The sequence below is a fragment of the Procambarus clarkii genome, chromosome 1, assembly GCF_040958095.1.
Source record: "Procambarus clarkii isolate CNS0578487 chromosome 1, FALCON_Pclarkii_2.0, whole genome shotgun sequence".
Taxonomy (NCBI): Eukaryota; Metazoa; Arthropoda; class Malacostraca; order Decapoda; family Cambaridae; genus Procambarus; species Procambarus clarkii.
Genome location: NC_091150.1, coordinates 49,575,721 through 49,598,446, shown reverse-complemented (window position 1 = coordinate 49,598,446; position 22,726 = coordinate 49,575,721). Strand labels below are relative to the sequence as shown.

At 45.1% G+C, this 22,726-nt stretch overlaps 1 protein-coding gene across 3 annotated transcripts; it reads right to left on the bottom strand.

Moving 5' to 3' along the window:
- Positions 1–8,357: 8,357 nt before the first annotated feature.
- On the bottom strand, positions 8,358–21,878 carry LOC123747615 (uncharacterized). 3 transcript variants are annotated; one of them, XM_045729870.2, is made up of 4 exons: positions 21,761–21,878; positions 16,856–17,108; positions 14,006–14,611; positions 8,358–12,112 (listed from the first exon to the last, which is right to left on the bottom strand). In XM_045729870.2, exons 2-4 carry the CDS (start codon positions 17,087–17,089, stop codon positions 11,573–11,575), a joined length of 1,380 nt encoding a protein of 459 aa, XP_045585826.1. In that variant the 5' UTR covers positions 17,090–17,108; positions 21,761–21,878; the 3' UTR covers positions 8,358–11,572. The 3 variants fall into 3 exon arrangements, with proteins under 3 accessions (XP_045585826.1, XP_045585951.1, XP_045585892.1); XM_045729995.2 differs by having other exon boundaries at positions 14,006–14,512; XM_045729936.2 differs by having other exon boundaries at positions 21,671–21,803.
- Between the last annotated feature and the right edge of the window lie 848 nt (positions 21,879–22,726).

The window sequence follows — 22,726 nt, the reverse complement described above, 5'->3', positions numbered from 1 at the left end:
TCACAAAGTGGACAGTGTTCACAAAGTGGACAGTGTTCACAAAGTGGACAGAGTGTTCACAAAGTGGACAGAGTGTTCACAAAGTGGACAGAGTGTCATAAAGTGGACAGAGTGTTCACAAAGTGGACAGTGTTCACAAAGTGGACAGTGTTCACAAAGTGGACAGAGTGTTCACAAAGTGGACAGAGTGTTCACAAAGTGGACAGAGTGTCATAAAGTGGACAGAGTGTTCACAAAGTGGACAGAGATAAACAGGTGAACATGCCTAGAAACTGAACTTATCGAAGGAAGAGGACATGGACCTCACAGTGAGACACAAGGAAGCATGTCTTCACCATACACACAGTACAGGTCTTACACCGTCGTGGTCCTCACCATACACACAGCACAGGTCCAACACCGTCGTGGTCCTCACCATACACACAGCACAGGTCCTACACCGTCGTGGTCCTCACCATACACACAGTACAGGTCCAACACCGTCGTGGTCCTCACCATACACACAGTACAGGTCCTACACCGTCGTGGTCCTCACCATACACACAGTACAGGTCCAACACCGCCGTGGTCTTCACCATACACACAGTACAGGTCCTACACCGTCGTGGTCCTCACCATACACACAGTACAGGTCCAACACCGCCGTGGTCTTCACCATACACACAGTACAGGTCCTACACCGTCGTGGTCTTCACCATACACACAGTACAGGTCCTACACCGTCGTGGTCCTCACCATACACACAGTACAGGTCCTACACCGTCGTGGTCCTCACCATACACACAGTACAGGTCCAACACCGCCGTGGTCTTCACCATACACACAGTACAGGTCCTACACCGTCGTGGTCTTCACCATACACACAGTACAGGTCCTACACCGTCGTGGTCCTCACCATACACACAGTACAGGTCCTACACCGTCGTGGTCCTCACCATACACACAGTACAGGTCCTATACCGTCGTGGTCTTCACCATACACACAGTACAGGTCCAACACCGTCGTGGTCCTCACCATACACACAGTACAGGTCCAACACCGTCGTGGTCCTCAACATGGGTATAAAATACACAATAATGTAGTGGGCTGTCACGGCTTAAGACGACAGACGGGGGCCAAGAGCTGGAGCTCTGGTGGTGAGTAAAGAGCACCTGGATAAGGATCACTCGACACATGATACTTGGAATGTGTCCAGGCAAGTGTACACGTCATTAATGGTTGGTCACGATGGTGTGTGGTGGTGTGGTGGTGGTGTGGTGGTGGTGTGGTGGTGGTGTGTGGTGTGATGTGGTGGTGTGTGGTGTGATGTGGTGGTGTGTGGTGGTGGTGGTGGTGTAGTGGTGTGTATGCCACCACACACACCACCACCACACCACCACCCACACACCACCACCCACACACTACCACCCACACACCACACACACCACCCACACACCACCACCCACACACCACCACCCACACACCACCATCCACACACCACCACCCACACACCACACACACACCACCCACACACCACCCACACACCACCCACACACACCACACACACACACACATATATAGTGTAATATGTAAATGTGGATCTAGGAATTAGTAATAGAGTGGCTACCTTGAGGCTACCTTGAGGTGCTTCCGGGGCTTAGTGTCCCCGCGGCCCGGTCGTCGACCAGGCCTCCTGGTTGCTGGACTGATCAACCAGGCTGTTAGACGCGGCTGCTCGCAGCCTGACGTATGAGTCACAGCCTGGTTGATCAGGTATCCTTTGGAGGTGCTTATCCAGTTCTCTCTTGAACACTGTGAGGGGTTTGCCAGTTATGCCCCTTATGTGTAGTGGAAGCGTGTTGAACAGTCTCGGGCCTCTGATGTTGATAGAGTTCTCTCTCAGAGTACCTGTTGCACCTCTGCTTTTCAACGGGGGTATTCTGCACATCCTGCCATGTCTTCTGGTCTCATGTGGTGTTATTTCTGTGTGCAGGTTTGGGACCAGCCCCTCAATTATTTTCCACGTGTAAATTATTATGTATCTCTCCCGCCTGCGCTCAAGGGAGTACAGATTTAGGCTCTTTAGTCGGTCCCAGTAATTTAGATGTTTTACTGAGTGGATTCTAGCAGTAAAGGATCTCTGCACGCTCTCTAGGTCAGCAATTTCTCCAGCTTTGAAAGGGGCTGTCATTGTGCAGCAGAATAGTGCTGCAGAATAATGCAGAAGAATAGTGAGTGAATACCACTGCAAGATGGAAATTAGGCACAAAATTCCTTGTAATAATACAAGAAAATAGTAAATCTGTTATAAATCGAGTAACTGGAAACTGGTGGCATCATCCTGGGACAACTGTGCCACACGGGGGACTATCTTCACTACCCTACGCTAAACACCTACCTTGAGGTGCTTCCGGGGCTTAGCGTCCCCGCGGCCCGGTCGTCGACCAGGCCTCCTGGTTGCTGGACTGATGAACCAGGCTGTTGGACGCGGCTGCTCGCAGCCTGACGTATGAGTCACAGCCTGGTTGATCAGGTATCCTTTGGAGGTGCTTATCCAGTTCTCTCTTGAACACCTGTCTTAAAGTTTGAACAAAGTAACATATATAATATTACAAATATGCGGTATACATATAATATTATAAATACATATACGTATATGCTATAAATAGTAAAATTACTGAAGTCAAGTCAATTCAATTTTTTTCTTTATTATGCACCCCATACCCATCCCGTGGGCGGTGGTGTAAAGGATTACAGAGGCACATAATCGGGTCAGGAACTGAACAAGACAATGGAGGTGTGGCAAGTGTTTTGTTCCATTTGGAAGACGTATTGTAGGCGTCAAGTGTTGCATCTGTAACGCAACATTCCGCCTGAACTGTCCAGAATTATCTACAACATGCACAAACAGACAAGGATTACACTGGGGTTGCAAAAATGACAGGTTAATATGGGGAAAACATAACTCTATTGATGAATGCCATACCCGAGTCACACAGATAACATTCACAAAAAAGCTACCAGCGATATGTGCGGACCGAGAAAAAAACAACACTGGATAACGACCAAAACTCAGGACCAAGTTGTTTAGAGAACCACAGCAGTAGTGTGGAGGAAGAGGGTATTGTGGTGCAAAACAGAAATTCATGAAATAAAGAAAAACCCAAAATATTTCTTCACATATGCTAAATCAAGAGCAAAAACCACTGCCAGTATTGGACTTATTCGTACTAGTGAAGGTTCATATACTGAGGATGACAAAGAAATTAGTGAAACCCTAAAAAAAACAGTAAGAGGACATGTTTAGCACCCCGGTACACGGCATGAAAATGGAAGATCCGGACAACTTCTTTATGCGTGATAATGCAAAGTGCCAGTAGCACAGGCACTCTGTATAGTGTTGAGGAAGAGCTTGGACACGGGGGAGATACCAGATGAGCTTAAAGCAGCAGACATAGCCCCTCTACACAACGGAGGGAGCAAAGCATTGGCAAAGAATTATAGACCAGTTGCACTAACGTCCCACATAATAAAAGTATTTAAGAGTCAGGTCACTAGTTTCATGGAAACTAGTGACCTCCACAATCTAGGCCAACATGGATTTAGAGCAGGAAGATCATGCCTCTCACAGCTACTTGACCATTATGACAAAATCACTGAGGCATTAGAAGGAAAACAGAATGCAGATGTGGTATACACGGATTTCGCAAAGGCATTCGATAAATGTAACCATGGAGTGATAGCACACAAAATGAGGTCAATGGTAATAACTGGTAAAGTAGGACGCTGGATACTCGGTTTTCTGTCGAACAGAACACAAAGAGTAACAGTCAACCATATAAAATCGAGTCCAAGCGCAGTTAAAAGCTCAGTACCTCAAGGTACAGTCCTTGAACCACTGCTTTTCCTTATTCTCATATCAGATATAGACTCAAATGCAAGGTACAGCTTCGTATCATAATTTGCAGATGACACAAAAATTAGCATGAAAATTACCTCTGCTGAAGATACTGAAAAACTACAAGCAGATATTAATAAAGTTTTCGACTGGGCAGCAGAAAATAACATTATGTTTAACAGCGATAAATTCCAGGTACTCAGATACGGTAAAAATGAGTACCTTAAACAAAATACAGAGTACAAAGCGCAATCAAATTTGCCCTTAGTAGGAAAGCAACATGTAAAGGATTTGGGAATAATGATGTCTGACGACCTAAATTTTAGGGAGCATAACCAAGCAAATATTGCGGCAGCCAGGGAAATGATAGGATGGATTATGAGAACTTTCAAATCCAGGGATCCCATCACAATGGCTGTACTCTTCAAGTCACTTGTGTTGTCCCGTCTTGAGTACTGCTCAGTACTCACTTCCCCCTTCAGAGCAGGAGAGATTGCTGAAATAGAGGGAATACAGAGAACATATACAGGATACATAAACGAGATAAAGCATCTAAATTATTGGGATCGTCTCAAAGCTCTCCAAATGTATTCGCTAGAAAGACGACGGGAGAGATATCAAATAACATACACGTGGAAAATACTGGAGGGCCAGGTCCCAAATCTGCACAGTAAAATAACAACTTACTGGAGGTGAACGACATGGAAGAAAATGCAGAATAGAACCAATGAAGAGCATGGGTGCCATAGGCAAAACTTAGAGAGAACTGTATAAACATCAGAGAGGTCCGCGGTTATTCAACATACTCCCCGTGAGCATAAGAAATATTGCCGGAACAACCGTTGACATCTTCGAGAGGAAACTAGATATTTTCCCCAAGGAGTGCCGGACCAACTGGGCTGCGGTGGGTATGTGGGCCTGCGGGCCGCTGCAAGCAACAGCCTGGTGGACCAAACTCTCACAAGTCAAGCTTGGCCTCGGGCCGGGCTTGGGGAGTGGAAGAACTCCCAGAACCCCATCAACCAGGTGTGTGGTGGTGGTGTGTGGCGTGTGGTGTGCTGTGTGTGGTGTGTGTGGGTGGTGTGTGGTGGTGGTCAACCAGGTGGTGTGTGGTGTGTAGTGGTGGTGTGTGTGGTGTTGTGTGTGTGGTGTATGGTGGGGTGGTGTGTGGTGAGTGGTGGTGGTGTGTGGTGAGTGTGATGGTGTGTGGTGGTGGTGTATGGGTTCGCACGCGCGTGCGCGAGTGTGTTGAACCAAAACAACTCAAGATATATGGGGTGAACACAGTTGAATATAAACAGGACCTGCGTGACATGGTCCAGGAGGCCGCCGCGCGTGACCCATATGGTCCCACGTAAACACGCCAGCCTGTATAAGCGCGGTCACCCCAAATTCCTGCCGTATGGAACATGCAGGTGAAGGGCCCCAGCTGGAGAGAAAGTCTAGGGTTGAGGCGAGTGCATGAAGCTGCTTGATGACCCCCGACTGGCTACAGTCACTGGTGAATGCTTACCCATCCACGTTGGTAAAGGTCACTGACGCCCGCACGCTGCACCTCCATGACAGGTTCACAACCGGAATACAACACAGTTCTGGATACATATCGCTGAGACAAACGTGAGTCAAAATATGATAAATAGAAGAGAAGCAGCATTGATGGCAGACAAGGTATGGGTGAGTATTGAAGACAGTCACGGCTACGAGATGCAGGTGGGGATGTGGCTCGCTCATGTCTCCCTGGGGACCCCTGCTCCATAGTGTGTGTGTGTGTGTTGCACCTAGATGTGCTTGCACGGTCGAGCCTGGCTCCTTGTCCAGCCTTCCGAACGTTCTTAGATTAATGCAATGACTCGTTTCTCACACTATTATCATATTTACATATAAAACTTTGAATCTAACTAGCTTCAACGACTTCTATCTGACCTATTCCACTAATCGACAACTCTGACACTGAAAAGGTTCTTTCTGATGTTACTCTCACTCATTTGCTTCTCGAGTTTCCATCTATGACCCCTCGTTCTGCTGTTTCTAGCTTTGAACAATGCTGCTTTGACTACCTTATCAATTTCCCTCAGAATCTTATATGTTGTAATCATATTCCCTATCTCTCCTTTCCTCCAGTGTGGTAAGGTCCAGTTCTATCAGTCTTTCCTCATAACTTAATCCCTTCAGCTCAAGGACAAGTGTTGCATATCTCTGAACTTTTTCTCGTTTCTCATTGTCCTTTTACAGGAAGGGTTCCATGCTGGGGACGCATATTCAAGAGTGGGTCTCACCTTCGCTGTATATAGGGCCCGGAAGCTCCTTTGTCCAGATTTCTGAAGAATACACAGATCTTGGCCAGTATACTGTATGCAGCCGTTGTTATTCTGCTGATGTGGGCTTCTGGCATCAGATTTGGGGTAATCACTCTCAGGTCTTTATCATTTTCTGATTGAAGAATCTGTCTTCCCGTCATCCTATACTGCTTCACTGGCCTTCGCAATCCTGTTCTAATCCTCATAACTTTGCATTTGGCTGGGTTAAATTCTAGCAGCCTTTTCTCAGACCACTTCTGAAGCATGTCCAAATCCTGCAATGCCTCACAATCAATGCCTCACAATCCATATCCATCCTGACTCTTCTCATCAGTGTTGCATCATCTGCAACTTGATATGAAGGAGCCAATTTCCTCTGTCAGGTCCTTGACATATAACAGAAACAGCGGGACCTAGAACCGACCCTTCACTCATGAGGGCTGTTTTGGGTCTCGAACCGCGGACCACACGCGTGTGGGGCCGGCGCTCTATCGACTGTACCAAAGATGGATAACATAGAACAGTTATCTATGGTGAACTGTGTCAAAAGGAAAAGAACTGTCTTATGAAATCAATTCAGACTCCATTGTTATTGTGATGCCTGCCTTTGAAAGTATTGCTGGAGGTCGGCCCTCATGTGTCCTCCTTGTGTAGCTGGTTCCCTGTGCTGGCCGCCAAGGTGGCTCCCTGGCTCCGTGGCTCTCCTACGTGTCCAGCCTGCATGCGTGGCATCTCCTTGTGCTACTCCTCTACCTCAGCATTCTCTCTATTTCATCGATTTCCCAGTGTATTTTATATGTATAGATCATGTCTCCTTTATATCTCGTTTCGTTTAGCGTCCTTTTGTTTAGCTCCGTCAGGGTATACTAGTAGTTTATTACTCACGTTGTAAGAGGGAAACAATTAATGAAATAAAAAATGTTTTCAAATGTCGCAATTAAATCACAAAACTACCGTACTACATCGATTCTCGTTATCAACAGATAGTCAAATCATTTAAATTTCTGTAATACAGTGTACCTCGGGTATTCGCAAACTGAATTGAGTGGTTGAGTCATTAACAGGTGACCTAAAAATATGTTAACATCTGCTTGATGCATATACTTGATATACTATTACCAATTAATTCCCACTTGGATGACGACCACACCACAAAGTGAAGAGACGACGACGCTTCGGTCCGTCCTGGACCATTATCAAGCCGTGTGATAGTTGATCTAGATTACACACTGAAATCACAATAGCGTGATGCATCAAATTAAGAAATCCACAAGAACTGTGACAAGGATTCGAACCTACGTCCGAGAGCATCCCAGACGCTGCCTTAATCGACTGAGCTACGACATGGTAAAAGAGTTGAAACCAGAAGTTCTACTGAACAAACTTGGATCCTGCAGCCTCTCCGAGACACAAACCAGGGTTTTACACAGCTCCCCCGTGCACTCGAGCTATGTCAATAGGCCGTTCTACCTCTTCGCCCTTACTTCATTACACACAGAAATCACAATAGCGTGATGCACCAAATGAACAAATCCACAAGGGCCGTGACAAGGGCCTATTGACGTAGCTCGAGTGCACGGGGGAGCTGTGTAAAACCCTGGTTTGTGTCTCGGAGAGGCTGCAGGATCCAAGTTTGTTCAGTAGAACTTCTGGTTTCAACTCTTTTACCATGTCGTAGCTCAGTCGATTAAGGCAGCGTCTGGGATGCTCTCGGACGTAGGCTCGAATCCTCGTCACAGCCTTTGTGGATTTGTTCATTAGAGGTTGATTGATGAAGATTAAGCCACGCAAGAGGTGGCACGGGCATGAATAACCCGTAAAAATCAGAGAGGAAGGTAGAGGCAAATGTAAGCTAAGAGAGTGAGGTGAGGAGCAGGTAAGCGAAAGGTAAGAATAGAATGAGTGAAAGAATAAGATATGAATAAGATGAATGTGAGAATAAGATATTCAGCCAGGTTATTGTGACTCATCGTCTCCCACCGGGGTAATAGTTCTCATCAGATATGGCTGCTAAATTAGGCTTGGAAAATGTTACTCTCAGCAGGGTCTATATTTCTCAATTGTGATTTGTTTCTTGAGACCCATTATAATGTAATGCGAATAAGAAAGAATATTCTCATAACACAGATATCTGAATATATTGTTAATGAATGGGATTAATCCGTCTGAGATGAAACCAAAGTTGCTAGAGAGTGTAAAACTTTAATAATATCCTCTACAAAGTATTCACCAAAAGAAGTATATAAAATCTTCAGTTGCAGGCTATATAATAATAATAATAATAATAATAATAATAATAATAATAATAATAATAATAATAATAATAATAATATAAAGAGTGGTGGAGTCAAGTCGTCCTCCTATGGGTCCCATTGCAGACTGGCCTCAGAGCATGATATAGATGAGTTGGCGTATAGATGAGTTGATAGGTCTTAACGAGGGAGTTGATGGCCGTCTTGGAGTGCCTTGGAGGAGGCGTCTGAGGGAGTTAATGTACCGAGAACTACAACAGCATTTTGTAGACCCGAGACAGAAGTTTGCCCCTTGTATCTCATGTTTCATACAATGTTGTAGTTGACCCTCTCGTGTTGTAGTTGTCCCTCTCGTGTTGTAGTTGTCCCTCTTGTGTTGTAGTTCACCCTCTTCTGTTGTAGTTGACCCTCTCGTGTTGTAGTTGTCCCTCTCGTGTTGTAGTTCACCCTTCTCGTGTTGTAGTTGACCCCTCTCGTGTTGTAGTTGACCCTCTCGTGTTGTAGTTGTCCCTCTCGTGTTGTAGTTGACCCTCTCGTGTTGTAGTTGTCCCTCTCGTGTTGTAGTTGACCCTCTCGTGTTGTAGTTGACCCTCTCGTGTTGTAGTTGACCCTCTTGTGTTGTAGTTGACCCTCTCGTGTTGTAGTTGACCCCTCTCGTGTTGTAGTTGACCCTCTTGTGTTGTAGTTGACCCTCTCGTGTTGTAGTTGTCCCTCTCGTGTTGTAGTTGACCCTTCTCGTGTTGTAGTTGACCCCTCTCGTGTTGTAGTTGACCCTCTCGTGTTGTAGTTGTCCCTCTCGTGTTGTAGTTGACCCTCTCGTGTTGTAGTTGACCCTCTCGTGTTGTAGTTGACCCTCTCGTGTTGTAGTTGACCCTCTCGTGTTGTAGTTGTCCCTCTCGTGTTGTAGTTGACCCTCTCGTGTTGTAGTTGTCCCTCTCGTGTTGTAGTTGACCCTCTCGTGTTGTAGTTGTCCCTCTCGTGTTGTAGTTGACCCTCTCGCGTTGTAGTTGACCCCTCTCGTGTTGTAGTTGACCCTCTCGTGTTGTCGTTGACCCTCTTGTGTTGTAGTTGACCCTCTCGTGTTGTAGTTGACCCTCTCGTGTTGTAGTTGACCCCTCTCGTGTTGTAGTTGACCCTCTCGTGTTGTAGTTGACCCTCTCGTGGTGTAGTTCACCCTCTCGTGTTGTAGGTGTCCTTCGTGTTGTAGTTGACCCCTCTCGTGTTGTAGTTGACCTCTCTCGTGTTGTAGTTCACCCTCTCGTGTTGTAGTTGACCCCTCTCGTGTTGTAGTTGACCCTCTCGTGTTGTAGTTGACCCTCTCGTGTTGTAGTTGACCTCTCTAGTGTTGTAGTTGACCCTCTCGTGTTGTAGTTGACCTCTCTCGTGTTGTAGTTGACCCTCTCGTGTTGTAGTTCACCCTCTCGTGTTGTAGGCCTCGACAGGTTACCTTGCACCAGAGGCTTTTTTTTCGAAAAAAATTATAGTTTCGGTAATTGATGTAAACATACAAGTGACAATACGAATACACTATACACAGGGTCACGAGGGATATACACCCAGAGGTGTACCACGGTGTGTATGTATACACACACACACTGTATACTGTCATTGTTTGGTGGTCAGTGAGTCCGTCCTCAGACCAAATTAAGTAAAAGTAGTATTACGGCCTAAGTAACCCCCGCCCCCTCCCAGGGGTTGCCTTAGTAACCACCAGGGGTTGCCTTAGTAACCACCAGGGGTTGCCTTAGTAACCACCAGGGGTTGCCTTAGTAACCACCAGGGGTTGCCTTAGTAACCACCAGGGGTTGCCTTAGTAACCACCAGGGGTTGCCTTAGTAACCACCAGGGGTTGCCTTAGTAACCACCAGGGGTTGCCTTAGTAACCCCAAGGGGTTACCTTAGTAACCCCAAGGGGTTACCTTAGTAACCCCAAGGGGTTACCTTAGTAACCCCAAGGGGTTACCTTAGTAACCCCAAGGGGTTGCCTTAGTAACCCCAAGGGGTTGCCTTAGTAACCTCCAGGGGTTGCCTTAGTAACCCCAAGGGGTTACCTTAGTAACCCCAAGGGGTTGCCTTAGTAACCTCCAGGGGTTGCCTTAGTAACCTCCAGGGGTTGCCTTAGTAACCTCCAGGGGTTGCCATGCCTCACCAAACCAAAGAGAGGGAGAGTGGGGGAACATAGTCTCTCATTTGGGAGTTGTGGTTATTCATTTATTTCCTACCGCCATATTTGTTGTCTCGTAGGCGTGATATTTAACATGTCTACATGTCCCATTGTCTGATATTTCCGCTACAGCTTAAGTTTAGCCGAGTACGAGGGGTATATTTTGATCAATATTTGTACGAATTTTGAAATCATTTAAGTAACTTTTTAACTGTTGTTGGATATGTTGTTGTTGTGGCGTGGTGTCTGCTGAGACTGTGTGGGATTGTCTTGGTGAGCTTAAAGATACTTAAGCTAATAGCATTTTGGTTTAATCTCCTGAGCAACCCTCAGCCAGTCGGCCAAGGGGACAGCACGCTGGACTTGTGATCCTGTGGTCACGGGGTCGATCCCGGGCGCCGGCGAGAAACAATGGGCAGAGTTTCTTTCACCCTATGGCCCTGTTACCTAGCAGTAAAATAGGTACCTGGGTGTTAGTCAGCTGTCACGGGCTGCTTCCTGGGGGTGGAGGCCTGGTCGAGGACCGGGCCGCGGGGACACTAATGCCCCGAAATCATCTCAAGATAACCCTCTCCTCTGTGGTCTTGTATGTCGTTTTGACTCCAACAAAATCCTGTGTGATGTTACATTATGTTTATCAAAGCTTAACACACACAAACTTTTGAATGTGACTCAGTATTGAAGGTTCCTGATACCTTCAAGATGGCTCTTGGATATTAGGTTGCTTCTGAGGTTACTTGAGACACCTCTTACTTGTGCTCTCACTTCCAACTTTCACTCACACTTTACTTTTATTGTTCATTAATTATTTTCTCGAGGTATTGTAATACACTTTTACTAATTTATATGATTTCGAAGTATCAATATTGTGGCTCCGTTTGCTTTAGCTATTAAACTCTTAATAGTGTTTTCCGTCAAATGAAGAATATTTTGTTCGGTTCGTTTTAGAGAAGCTTGACCGCGACTAATGTATTAAATATATCAGTCGCTCATTACCTCGTCAAGATTGATGACGACGCCGCACTGGGAGATGGAGATCTGGGAGGAAGGGACGTAGGTGGCAGCCTTCTGCAGGATGGCTAGACCCGACACCACCTTGCCGAAGGGGCACCGGCTGCGGCCTCCCTTCGCCTTCTCCTCCACGCAAATCCCAAACACGGAATCCAGATGCTTATGGCCTCCGCCGAACGACACGATCTGGCCTTCCAGGTCCTCCCCGGCATACTGGCCATCCCATTCCAGGTTGTCCATCAGTCCTGCCGTGCTGGTGACGCCGCTGCCCTCAGACCTGTACGACCCGCCCACCAGGAACCTGCAGAACTGGGTGTCGTGCACGCGGGTGAAGGTGGAGTCCTTGAAGGTGGCTCCCCAGATGCCCAGACACAGTCCCAGGAAGTGCTGAGCTCGGCGCAGGCGGCCCCACAGGCGTATGGTGACCCGCCCCAGCGGGTGGCTGCCGGCCGCCAGGTCCAGGAACACCACACTGCACATCACCGCCCCCAGGCTCGAGAACATCGTCCACTGCAACATATACAAGTGCAAATTAAGAATCATGTATTTATATATAGTTATAATTAACCTGTGCAACGTTTGCTGTTATCTGGCATTCCTGTGCCTAGTGTGTACACACACACACACACACACACACACACATATACAGACTGCAGACTGAATGCAGACTGCATTTTCTTGGACTGTCAGAAAGTCTTTGGTTGTTACAAAAGTTGGAGCAAGAGGCAAGAGTAAAAGGTAAAATGCTCCAGTGGATAAGGGAGTATCTAAGCAACAGGAAACAGCGAGTAACGGTGAGGGGAGAGACATCAGAGTGGCGAGATGTCACCAGCAGAGTACCACAGAGCTCTGTACTTGGACCCATCCTGTTTCTTATATATGTAAACGACCTTCCAGAGGGTATAGACTCATTCCTCTCAAACCTGGACAAACTGGAGGAATGGTCTAGAAAATGGCTGCTAAAGTTCAACTCAGGACAGTGTAAAGTAATGAAATTAGGCGAAGGGAGCAGAAGGCTGAACACAAGGTAGCATCTGGGAGGTGATATCCTGCAAGAGTCAAATAGAGAGAAAGATCTGGGGGTTGATATCACACCGAACCTGTCCCCAGAGGCCCATATCAAAAGAATGTCATCAGCGGCATATGCTAGACTGGCCAACATAAGAACTGCCTTTAGTAACTTGTGTAAGGAATCGTTCAGGACCCTGTATACCACTTATGTCAGATCAATCCTGGAGTATGCAGCTCCAGCCTGAAGTCCATACCTAGTTAAACACAAGACGAAGTTAAGAGAAGATTCAGAGGTATGCCACCAGACTGCACTTACAGAAGACTAAGGGAAGACATGATAACCACCTACAAAATTTTCAGGGGAATTAACAGGGTGGACAAAGACAAACTCTTTAGCACGGGTGGGACACGAACAAGGGGGCACAGATAGAAATTTAGTACTCAGATGAGCCACAGAGACATTAGGAAGAATTTTTTCAGTGTCAGAGTAGTTAACAAATGGAATGCATTAAGTAGTGATGTGGTGGAGGCTGACTCCATACACAGTTGCAAATGTAGATATGATAGAGCCCAGTATGCTCAGGAATCTACACCAGTTGATTGACAGTCAAGAGGCGGGATCAAAGAGCCAGAGCTCAACTCCCGCAAGCACAACGAGACGAGTACACACACACACACACACACACACACACTGGTCGGCTGGAGGCTGAATGGACAACACGCTGGACACGTAATCCTGTGGTCCGGGGTTCGATTCGCGGTGCCGGCGAGAAACAATGGGCAGAGTTTCTTTCTCCCTGATGCCCCTGTTACCTAGCAATAAATAAGTACCTGGGAGTTAGACAGCTGTTACGGGCTACTTCCTGTGTGTGTGTGTGACAAGAAAAAAATAGTAATTAGTAACAGTTGATGGATTGACAGTTGAGAGACGAGCCAAAAGAGCAGAGCTCAACTCCCGCAAACACAACTAGGTGAATACACACACACACACACACACACACACACACACACACACACACACACACACACACACACACACACACACACACACGCACACACAACACACACACACAACACACACACACAACACACACACACAACACACACACACAACACACACACACAACACACACACCACACACACACACACACACACACACGCACGCACACACAACACACACACACAACACACACACACAACACACACACAACACACACTCACACACACACCACACACACACACACACACACACACACCACACACACACACACACACACACACACACACACACAGGACCGGGAGGCGGGACCAAAGAGCCAGAGCTCAACCCCCGCAAACACAACTAGGTGAGTACACACACACACACACACGGGCAATGTTTGCCTTCTTACATTTAGTGTGAAGTGAGGCTGCAGGTTCTGGCTAGAAAAGGAGGATAGGAGGAGGTCGTTGCCGCTCCACGATAACCTCCCCCAGCGGTCCTCGGCGTACTGGACGCAACATATCAGGGGAGAAACAATGGCGGGATTGGCTGTGGGGTCTTCAGGGAACTGGGTAGAGAGGTTTATGGCTTGCTGGGCTTCTGAAGATGCAAACGGCCCCTTCTGCAGACCAGCATCTCGCCAGGCGTTCACAAGACTCTGGTGTTTGCCCTCGCAAACCAGCAGCGTTTCCATGCTAATAGTCTTCTCCAATAGTGAGGCGTTCGAGGTTGCTTCTTCTTTAATGGCGGCAGCTTTGGTGCTTCTATGCAACAACCGCAGCAGATCAACTACCGATTGTCTTACACTGCTCATTAGATGTGTTTCTATCACTTTGCTAAGTTTGTTGGTTTCCTCTTGCAACCAGTGCTTCTTCTCCTGGAGGACGACCTTGGAGGAGACGATGTCGTGTTGGCCCTGCCGGTGAGAGTTGTAGATACAGAGGCCACACGCCAGGCTCCCACACTCTCGACACCAGTACCCCAGCGGCTCCCCGTGGGCGCTGCACTCATCAACCTGCAACCCTCACAAAGTAAACACACGGTAAACGTAATGGAACCTAACCTAAAGTAACTTTAACCTAACCGTGGATAGTAGTAGTAGTAGGCATCCATCAGTCTCAGGAGACTATGGAGTTGCACTCTAGTGTCGGCCTGGTCTGGAGTGGTCTCACCAGGGCACAAAGCCAGGGTAGGTTGATTCGGGGGAGAAGCATAAATATTAGGACAAATTATGTAGTCATTACCAATCTATTACCTTGATGGGATCTCCTCCCCGAGGACAGGTTGTAAACAGTAGTAGGTCAGCTGAGGGGGGGGGGGGGACGCTCGGCTTGGATAACATCTACAGCTTGGTCAATTGCCATGGCTGCTCATTAAGAGTGGTGGTATTGTATCTTATAGCACTGAACACTTACACTATGTCGTTGTCAGTGTCCGGGTCGTTGAGTTGAAATTTGTGTTCTTGCTTTTATTTTATCTTGGCTTATGAAACTCTATGTACAAAGTTGTATTGCAGGTGTGAAGGTAACTTTTATTTTGTTTTATTAAATTTAACGTTGGCTTTTGACTTTACACCTGTTCCCTATATTCACATCGAAGTTTTAATTTTTTTTTGTTACATAAAACAAACCATCAGCTGCGTATAACAGCAGTACCTCACTTAATGCAACAATATACAGTGGTACCTTCGTTTATGAATTTAATCCGTTCCCAGAGACGGTTCGTAAACCGAAACGAATTTTACCATGAGGAATAATGTAAATTGAATTAATCCATTCCACACCCCTTAAAATATTAACTGAAAAATACATTTTATACATACTACTACTTATATTTTGTACTGCAATATATACAAGTATATCTTACTTTTAATGAGGACTTTTGTTGGCATATGGAAGATGGTGAGGAAGGGGGGGGGGGGAGGAGAAGAGGTGTTAGTGTTTGGAAGGGGAGTGCCATTATAACATCAGGCAGTGATGACTTCTCTGGGGTACACTCTCTCCTACTCTACCTTACGTTTAACCAGGTCCTACAACACTAGGACCTGGTTGTGGTTCACTGCTTGCTCGTCTTATTAAGAATCTGTCTAAAAACACTTGTTTTACCCTACGTTTTAACACTTGTCTGTAGTGAGACATCAGTGTCATTAAAAAGGTTAATGCAATGGCCTGCTACAGCGTCTGGGTGAGTTTTTTCAGCAAAACTTTGTACTTCTTCCCATACTGCACACATTTTTCTAATGAGAAATGGACATCCTCTACTGCTTCTACTCACAACTATTTTTTAAGGTTGAACATGATGACTGACTTTCTTGGGACCCCATAGAGTGATATATGATAATTACTTGTATGTTCAGAAACAAAAAAAGCACAAAAACAATTAAATTCTTCACAAAGAATTCTTCACGCTTCGCCCTTGCCACCAGGAACCACTCGCTCGGTCGACCCACACATGTATCAACAAACCCGCCAAGCGAGGCAAAGCTCCTATACCGAGTCAAATTTTACAAAGAAATTGAGCTCGTAAACCGAAAAATTCGTAAAGAAGGGCATTCATCAACCGAGGTTCCACTATATATATATATATATATATATATATATATATATATATATATATATATATATATATATATATATATATATATATATATATATATATATATATATATGTATATATATATATATATATATATATATATATTTATATATATATACATATATATATACATATATATATATTTATATATATATACATATATATATATATTTATATATATATATATATATATATATATATATATATATATATATATATATGTGTGTGTGTGTGTGTGTGTGTGTGTGTGTGTGTGTGTGTGTGTGTGTGTGTGTGTGTGTGTGTGTGTGTGTGTGTAACTAGCAAATTCAGACTGTAATTTGCTTAGCTAAAGGATTTTTGAGGGTCATTTTCTGTCCCAAATGTGCCGTATCTCTTTAACCTTTTTCAATATCGCTCACCGGATTTGTATGGGGCCCGCAACTGCACACGGGATTGGTATGGGGTACACTACTGCCCATGGGATGGGTATGGGGTCCACTACTGCCCAAGGGATGGGTATGAGGGTGAGATTGTCCCTTGCTTAGCTAATCGAACTATGGATTTCAGTTCCTGAGCCGATTATGTGCCTCTGTAACCCTTTCCACCACTGCCCATGGGATGGGGTGCATAACAAAGAATTGAACTGAAAATGGGGTGCATAATAATGAAGCAAATCAGTCACCTGGGAAGGGGTGTAGTTATCGAGGAGGTTGAGTATGGTGTAGCTGGGAGGGAGGCAGGCGACGGTGACGGCGGAGTGAGTCTTGCGGCAGGCGGGGCAGGCCACACCGTTGGTCTTCTCCAGGGTGTGGAGGCAGGGGCGGCAGAAGGTGTGGCCGCAGGGCAGCGTCACCGGGTCCCGGGCGCCGCCACTGTACTCCTCCGAGCACACCCCGCAGCACAACACCTCCTCCATCTTCCCATCATCTGTTACACTAGGGGGAAACAGTGATAAACAATATTTACAACTCAGGCCGGTCTTGGGTAGTAGAAGAACTTCCGAAACCCTCATCAGGTAAACTCCAGCGCATTAGAGGGGAATTTTAGGTCTCCATCATGTTACTGGACCATAGATTCATCACGTTGTAATTTATTTGTGCATACCCAATATATATTTTACTATAACAATGAAGATGAAGATCTAATCTATGTGTAAGTGTATTAAAATTGTATTTTAACAACGATTCTTCACGGTGGGGATCATTTCCAGGGACCTGCCCGAAACGCTATGCGTACTAGTGGTTGTACAAGAATGTAACAACTCTTGTATATATCTCAAAAAAAAAAAAAAATAGAAATTTTCGGATGTGACCTACAACCTTTTTCACAAGGTGCTGTTTACAATGTTCTGAACAAGATTGTTGTTTTAGATTCGGCTAGTGGGAACAAAAAGTTCCAAGGAGCACGGGCTATGGTGAGCCCATCGTACTCACCTGGCACAGATGTGCGATGAGTGTGACAAGGTTCTAGGAGAGCGCCCCACCTGGCGTCCATCATTGGACGCTGTTGTGATTTTGCTTGCCGGGGACTCCCCAATAGATGACGAAACTAAAGATGAATGATCAAACTCCTGGTTTCTGGGAACTTTGGTCAGGGGTCCCATGGCATAATCTGGTCTACTAATAGATCCAATTAACCGTAACGATATTCTTTATGAAGCTAAATTTACTTATTTCATTATTTCATAAAGGCACAGACCTTGTGGTGTTCGGATTGGGGATAATATTCCCACTGGAACCCTGGCAACAGTTCCCAGAAACCAGGACATTTGATCATTGACAATACTGAAGTAGACAGCTTAATTATTTCCGACTCCCTTTCCTCACTACGAGCAATTATCAGTTTGCAATCAAGTAATAACGTGCTTGTCTCAGAAGCCAGACATAGATATATAAGCATACTTAGCAATGGGGTAAATATAAAAATGTTGTGGATTCCTTCTCACATTGGCATGTGAGAAGGCAACTTTATCATGTTGGCCTGCAGGAACATGATAAAGTTGACGCCCTTGCTAAGGCTGCAGTAAATAAAGACAGTATTGAACGGAATCTTGAGTTATCAAATAGGTCCCTTAAAAGTGTCATTAGACGAGAACTCCTGGATGGATTTGAAGAAAGTAAAACAGTGCAAATTGGAACTAGCAAGTCCTTTGTTTATCACAATGAAATGTGTGAAGTAAAACATGTGTATGGGGCAAGTAACAAAGTCAGCAGACTAACAGATGTTGTCACAGCTCGTATAAGACTTGGCTACAATTATCTCTGGCAGTTCGGCTTGTATAGGGATCTAGATGAAGTAAAGTGTAAATTGTGTGGACAAAGACAGGAACACACACTCGAACATAATATTTTGGATTGTAGCAAAATTGAACCATTTAGAGAAATCTAAGCTCACGCTGTATGATATGGCAACCTATTTTATTACCAAAGGATAAAATATCTGAAATCCTTGCACTGTATCCATATTTCGCTCCCAGTATTTTTATTTATAAATGATCACATCTACGAATGGTAAAGAGTTGTCTAGTTTAAGCTCCGTTGTACACCTAATGGATGGGGCTTGATTATTTCATTATAATCATAACGTCTCGCTTCCAGTAGATAAACGACATATGAAATTAAGAAACAAGTAGTGTATTGTGAAGACTAATAATAAACAGCAGCTCCCCAATGACTCTGTAATATCTCCACTGCTCAAACAATTGTGTATTAGCGATAAGACCTCCCTTGTACGTATAATGACTTACTGTTAATATATAGCTCTTGGAAATAGAACATTCTCTGTAACTAGCTGACATTGTAATTATAAGGTGTGAAGGATAGATGAAATTGTTTATGTAATAATCCCCGTTGAGGTCTGATAAAGACCTTTTGTTCCTCTGTAATGCTTTTTGCGCTACCGCTCACAAGATGAGTATGGGGTGCACAATAAACTAGCTGCCTCCGGCGGCAACAATCAAATAAAATATCATCTGACGTTTTGGCAATCCACTGGCGAGTCCCTGGCGAGCATAATCACAAAGACGTCCAATGATGGACGCCAAGTGAGGCGCTCTGCCAGATTTATAAACTTAAGGTTATATGCAAAAATAACTGAGTGTCTGGTAGTTTGTTGTCTTGGATTTGTGGTTCCGGGTTGCTGGGTAGAGCCAAAGGCTTGGATTCTTTTGACCCTTTCTGAACATCGTTCGTTCCATACGTGTTTATCCCCGCAGTTTGGTCATTTTGCATTTGTTGGTTTGCCTCCTTTATGCAGATTTGTGCATATATCAGTGTTGTGTAGCTCGCTGCATACTGATCGTTCCAGGCATCTGCAGGCATCTTTATGGTGGCCGAAGTGCTGACATCTGTAACAGCACATGGGCTCTTGAATAGCCTTAGCTTGAATTGTCCGTAGATCCCTATATTCAGAGTGTTGATGCGAGGTCCTTTTATTGTTACAAGCACCTGTCTTGTTTCAGCGTTGTCGTGCTTGCACCTATGTGCTGTTATGACCTTGGGACATTCTAAGAGCTTGTTTACATTTACTTCAACCGGGAAATGTTGTACTATCATCTTGGTGACTTTTACCTTCGGTTTTAGTTCAACTAAGTATTCCTTATTCCTGAGGTTGGCAATTATGTCTGGGTTAGTTGTGGATATGTTATATCTGCCTCTAATGTCAGTTTTGGCTCTGAGATCTGATCCTGGGTGACCTTTTTCCAGTGTGGCAATGTAGGCGTAAGTGGGACCATCTGCTGTCATTTTAGTTTTGAAGATGGTCTTTGGCATTGGTTTAGGGGCTGTCCTTGGGTTCTGATTAGATTCTAAATTGATTTCTTCGGGCATTTCTTTGGTTCTCTTTTCTTTATTGGTTTTTCCATTTCCTGCTATTTGCCAAGGGGGCTCATTGGGAATGGGGTTATCCTCTGGTTCACTATTCCTGTCATCAGCCATTTGTCTTGCTCTTTCCACGAGATTACTGTGTCCTTCTGACCTTAATAATTTCTGAAGGATGGTCAGGAGAGTCATTTCCTGGGGGGACATAGTGGGCCAACGTGTAGTTCTTTTCGTATAGATTCCCATTTTGTAAAGTCATAATTGCTAAACAGCTTTCACTTGAATTCAATTCACTTTATACTGCTCACTAAAAAGACTTTAGTGTTTTTGTCACTAAACTATATAACTAAGTAGTATCACAGTTCTAGTACCTCTGAGTATATCCTGAGCGAGCTAGAGAGACGTTAACTGGACAAGATATCCAGAGACATTACAGTAGCTATACACAGACTCAGACTTGGTTACAAGTGCTGCTGGGAGGTAATAAACCCAATAGTTAAAAAGAGTGTCATATCTGTGGAACAGCTAGATGCAGAGGCGCCACTATTACATTACTTACTGGAATGTGAAGTAACCGAAGCCTTGCACATCAAACTCAACATTCATCCAAAGAGAGCAGCTGCATTAGATGCAAAATACAAAGCAAATACAATGGTTAGAAAAGCAGTTGAAAAATGGGACACACACTAGTGAACACTGTGCAACTATATCCGTCAATGATGTTATTAAAACAAGACTAAAACCAGTGCGCTAAAATAGAAGCGGAAAAGAAACGGGAGAAAGGAGGAAACTCCACTTCCATTTAAAGCTTTGACATATATATCACAGTAACAAGGTTATCGTGAATAACCGGACTCAATTACGGGCTCACTATAGCCCGTGCTACATGGGCATTTCGTTTTAAGTAGCTAAATAAAAAACAACAACATGCAAAAATAAATTACAATAACGTAAGGAACCTATGATCCAGTAACATGGTGCACACCTAAAGTTGCCCCTGTAATGCTTTGAGTCCCGCCCAGAGCATTAGAGTCTATCTAATGTCCCTGTCCCTGTCTTGAGTACTGCTCGGTACTCACTTTCCCTTTCACAGCAGGAGATATTTCTGAAAAAGAAGAATACAGAGAACATATACGGTATGCATATATACGATAAAACATCAAAATTATTGGGACCGTTTCAAAGATATGAAAATGTACTCTCTGGAAAGGAGACAAGAGATGGTATCAAATAATATATACATGGAAGATACTGGAAGGCCAGGCCCCAAATTTGCACTGTAGAATAACAACACACTGGAGCGAAAGATATGGGAGGAAATGTAGAATAGAATCAGTAAGGAGTAGAGGTGCTATGGGCACAATCAGAGAACACTGTCTGAACATCAGAGGTCCATGGCTGTTCAACACCCTCCCAACAAGCATTAGAAATATTGCCGAAACAAAGGTGGAAGTCTTCAAGAAGCATTTAGAAAAGTTCTTGCAAGAAGTGCCGGACATTCTGGTTGTAGTTGATATGTGGGCCTTCGGGCCGCTCCAAGCAACAGCCTGTTGGACCAAGGTATCACAAGTCAAGCCTGGCCTCGAGCCGGGCTTAGGGAGCAGAACAACTCCCGGAACCCTCTCCAGGCATGGTAATTCATACAGCGGGAAATATAAAAGTTATATCTTGTCAAACACCAGTGAATGATCCTAATGATGCAGGTAGGTGAGTGGAGTATGATGGTGTGCGTCCCGCCGCCTGTCACTGTGCTGGGATGAAGAACTCACCTCTGGCCGCAGGGTAAACACACACACTATAGCCAGCTAGTGAGGAGCAACTGGTGTACGGGCAGGCCCCAGCCCCTCACATCCTGGGTAACGTCACCACATCCTGATAAAAGATAACAGCGCCGCAAGATAGGAATACCACTATCGCGCCACTTAGCACATGACTGTTCTTTATAGTGCGCAGTTTCTTGTTCAAGCAAATCGTGCACGTAGATTTGTTCTTCTACGATCATACGTGGTCCATAACACCTGCACTTGCGAGGTATATACCTAGTGCAAGTCAGGTATTCGTATGGTGTTTAAGCTGGTGTAAGATGGTATTTTAGTCAAGAAAGGCCATGTTGGTGGTATCTGTCTTTTGCTTATCCTGATCCCTTTCAAGTGCTATATAGTCGTAATGGCTTGGTGCTTGGACAAAATCCTTAAGAAAAAATATCTTTTGCAGGTGTTTCCTGCCTCTTATCGGTACGGTACCTCACTATACTGGACCACCGGGTCACTGGAGGCCACGGCACCTCACTATACTGGACCACCGGGTCACTGGAGGCCACGGCACCTCACTAGTACTGGACCACCGGGTCACTGGAGGCCACGGCACCTCACTGTACTGGACCACCGGGTCACTGGAGCCTATGTCCCCACATAAACAAGTGATGATTAATTATTGATCTTGAACAGGTATATATAATCATGAACTAGTGACCATGAACGGTGGAGACCACTAGTTTAATCATGAACAAGTGACGATGAACTAGTGGGATATGAATGAGTGACATTGACTAGTAATCATAAACTAATACTCACCTAGTTGTGCTTGCGGGGGGTTGAGCTTCGGCTCTTTGGTCCCGTCTCTTAGCTGTCGATCGACTGCTGTACAAGTTCCTAAGCCTATTGGGCTCTGTCATATCTACATATGAACTGTATATGGAGTCAGCCTCCACCACATCACTGCCTAATGCATTCCAC

What these genes read in the sequence shown, in the direction of transcription:
- LOC123747615 (XM_045729870.2), bottom strand. Translation starts at nt 17,089, where the DNA reads ATGGAGGAGGTGTTGTGCTGCGGGGTGTGCTCGGAGGAGTACAGTGGC. An exon ending in ATAACTACACCCCTTCCCAG is followed by an intron (nt 14,612 to 16,855) that starts GTGACTGATTTG and finishes TGAGGGTTGCAG; the next exon opens with GTTGATGAGTGCAGCGCCCA. An exon ending in AGCCTCACTTCACACTAAAT is followed by an intron (nt 12,113 to 14,005) that starts GTAAGAAGGCAA and finishes TATATGTTGCAG; the next exon opens with TGGACGATGTTCTCGAGCCT.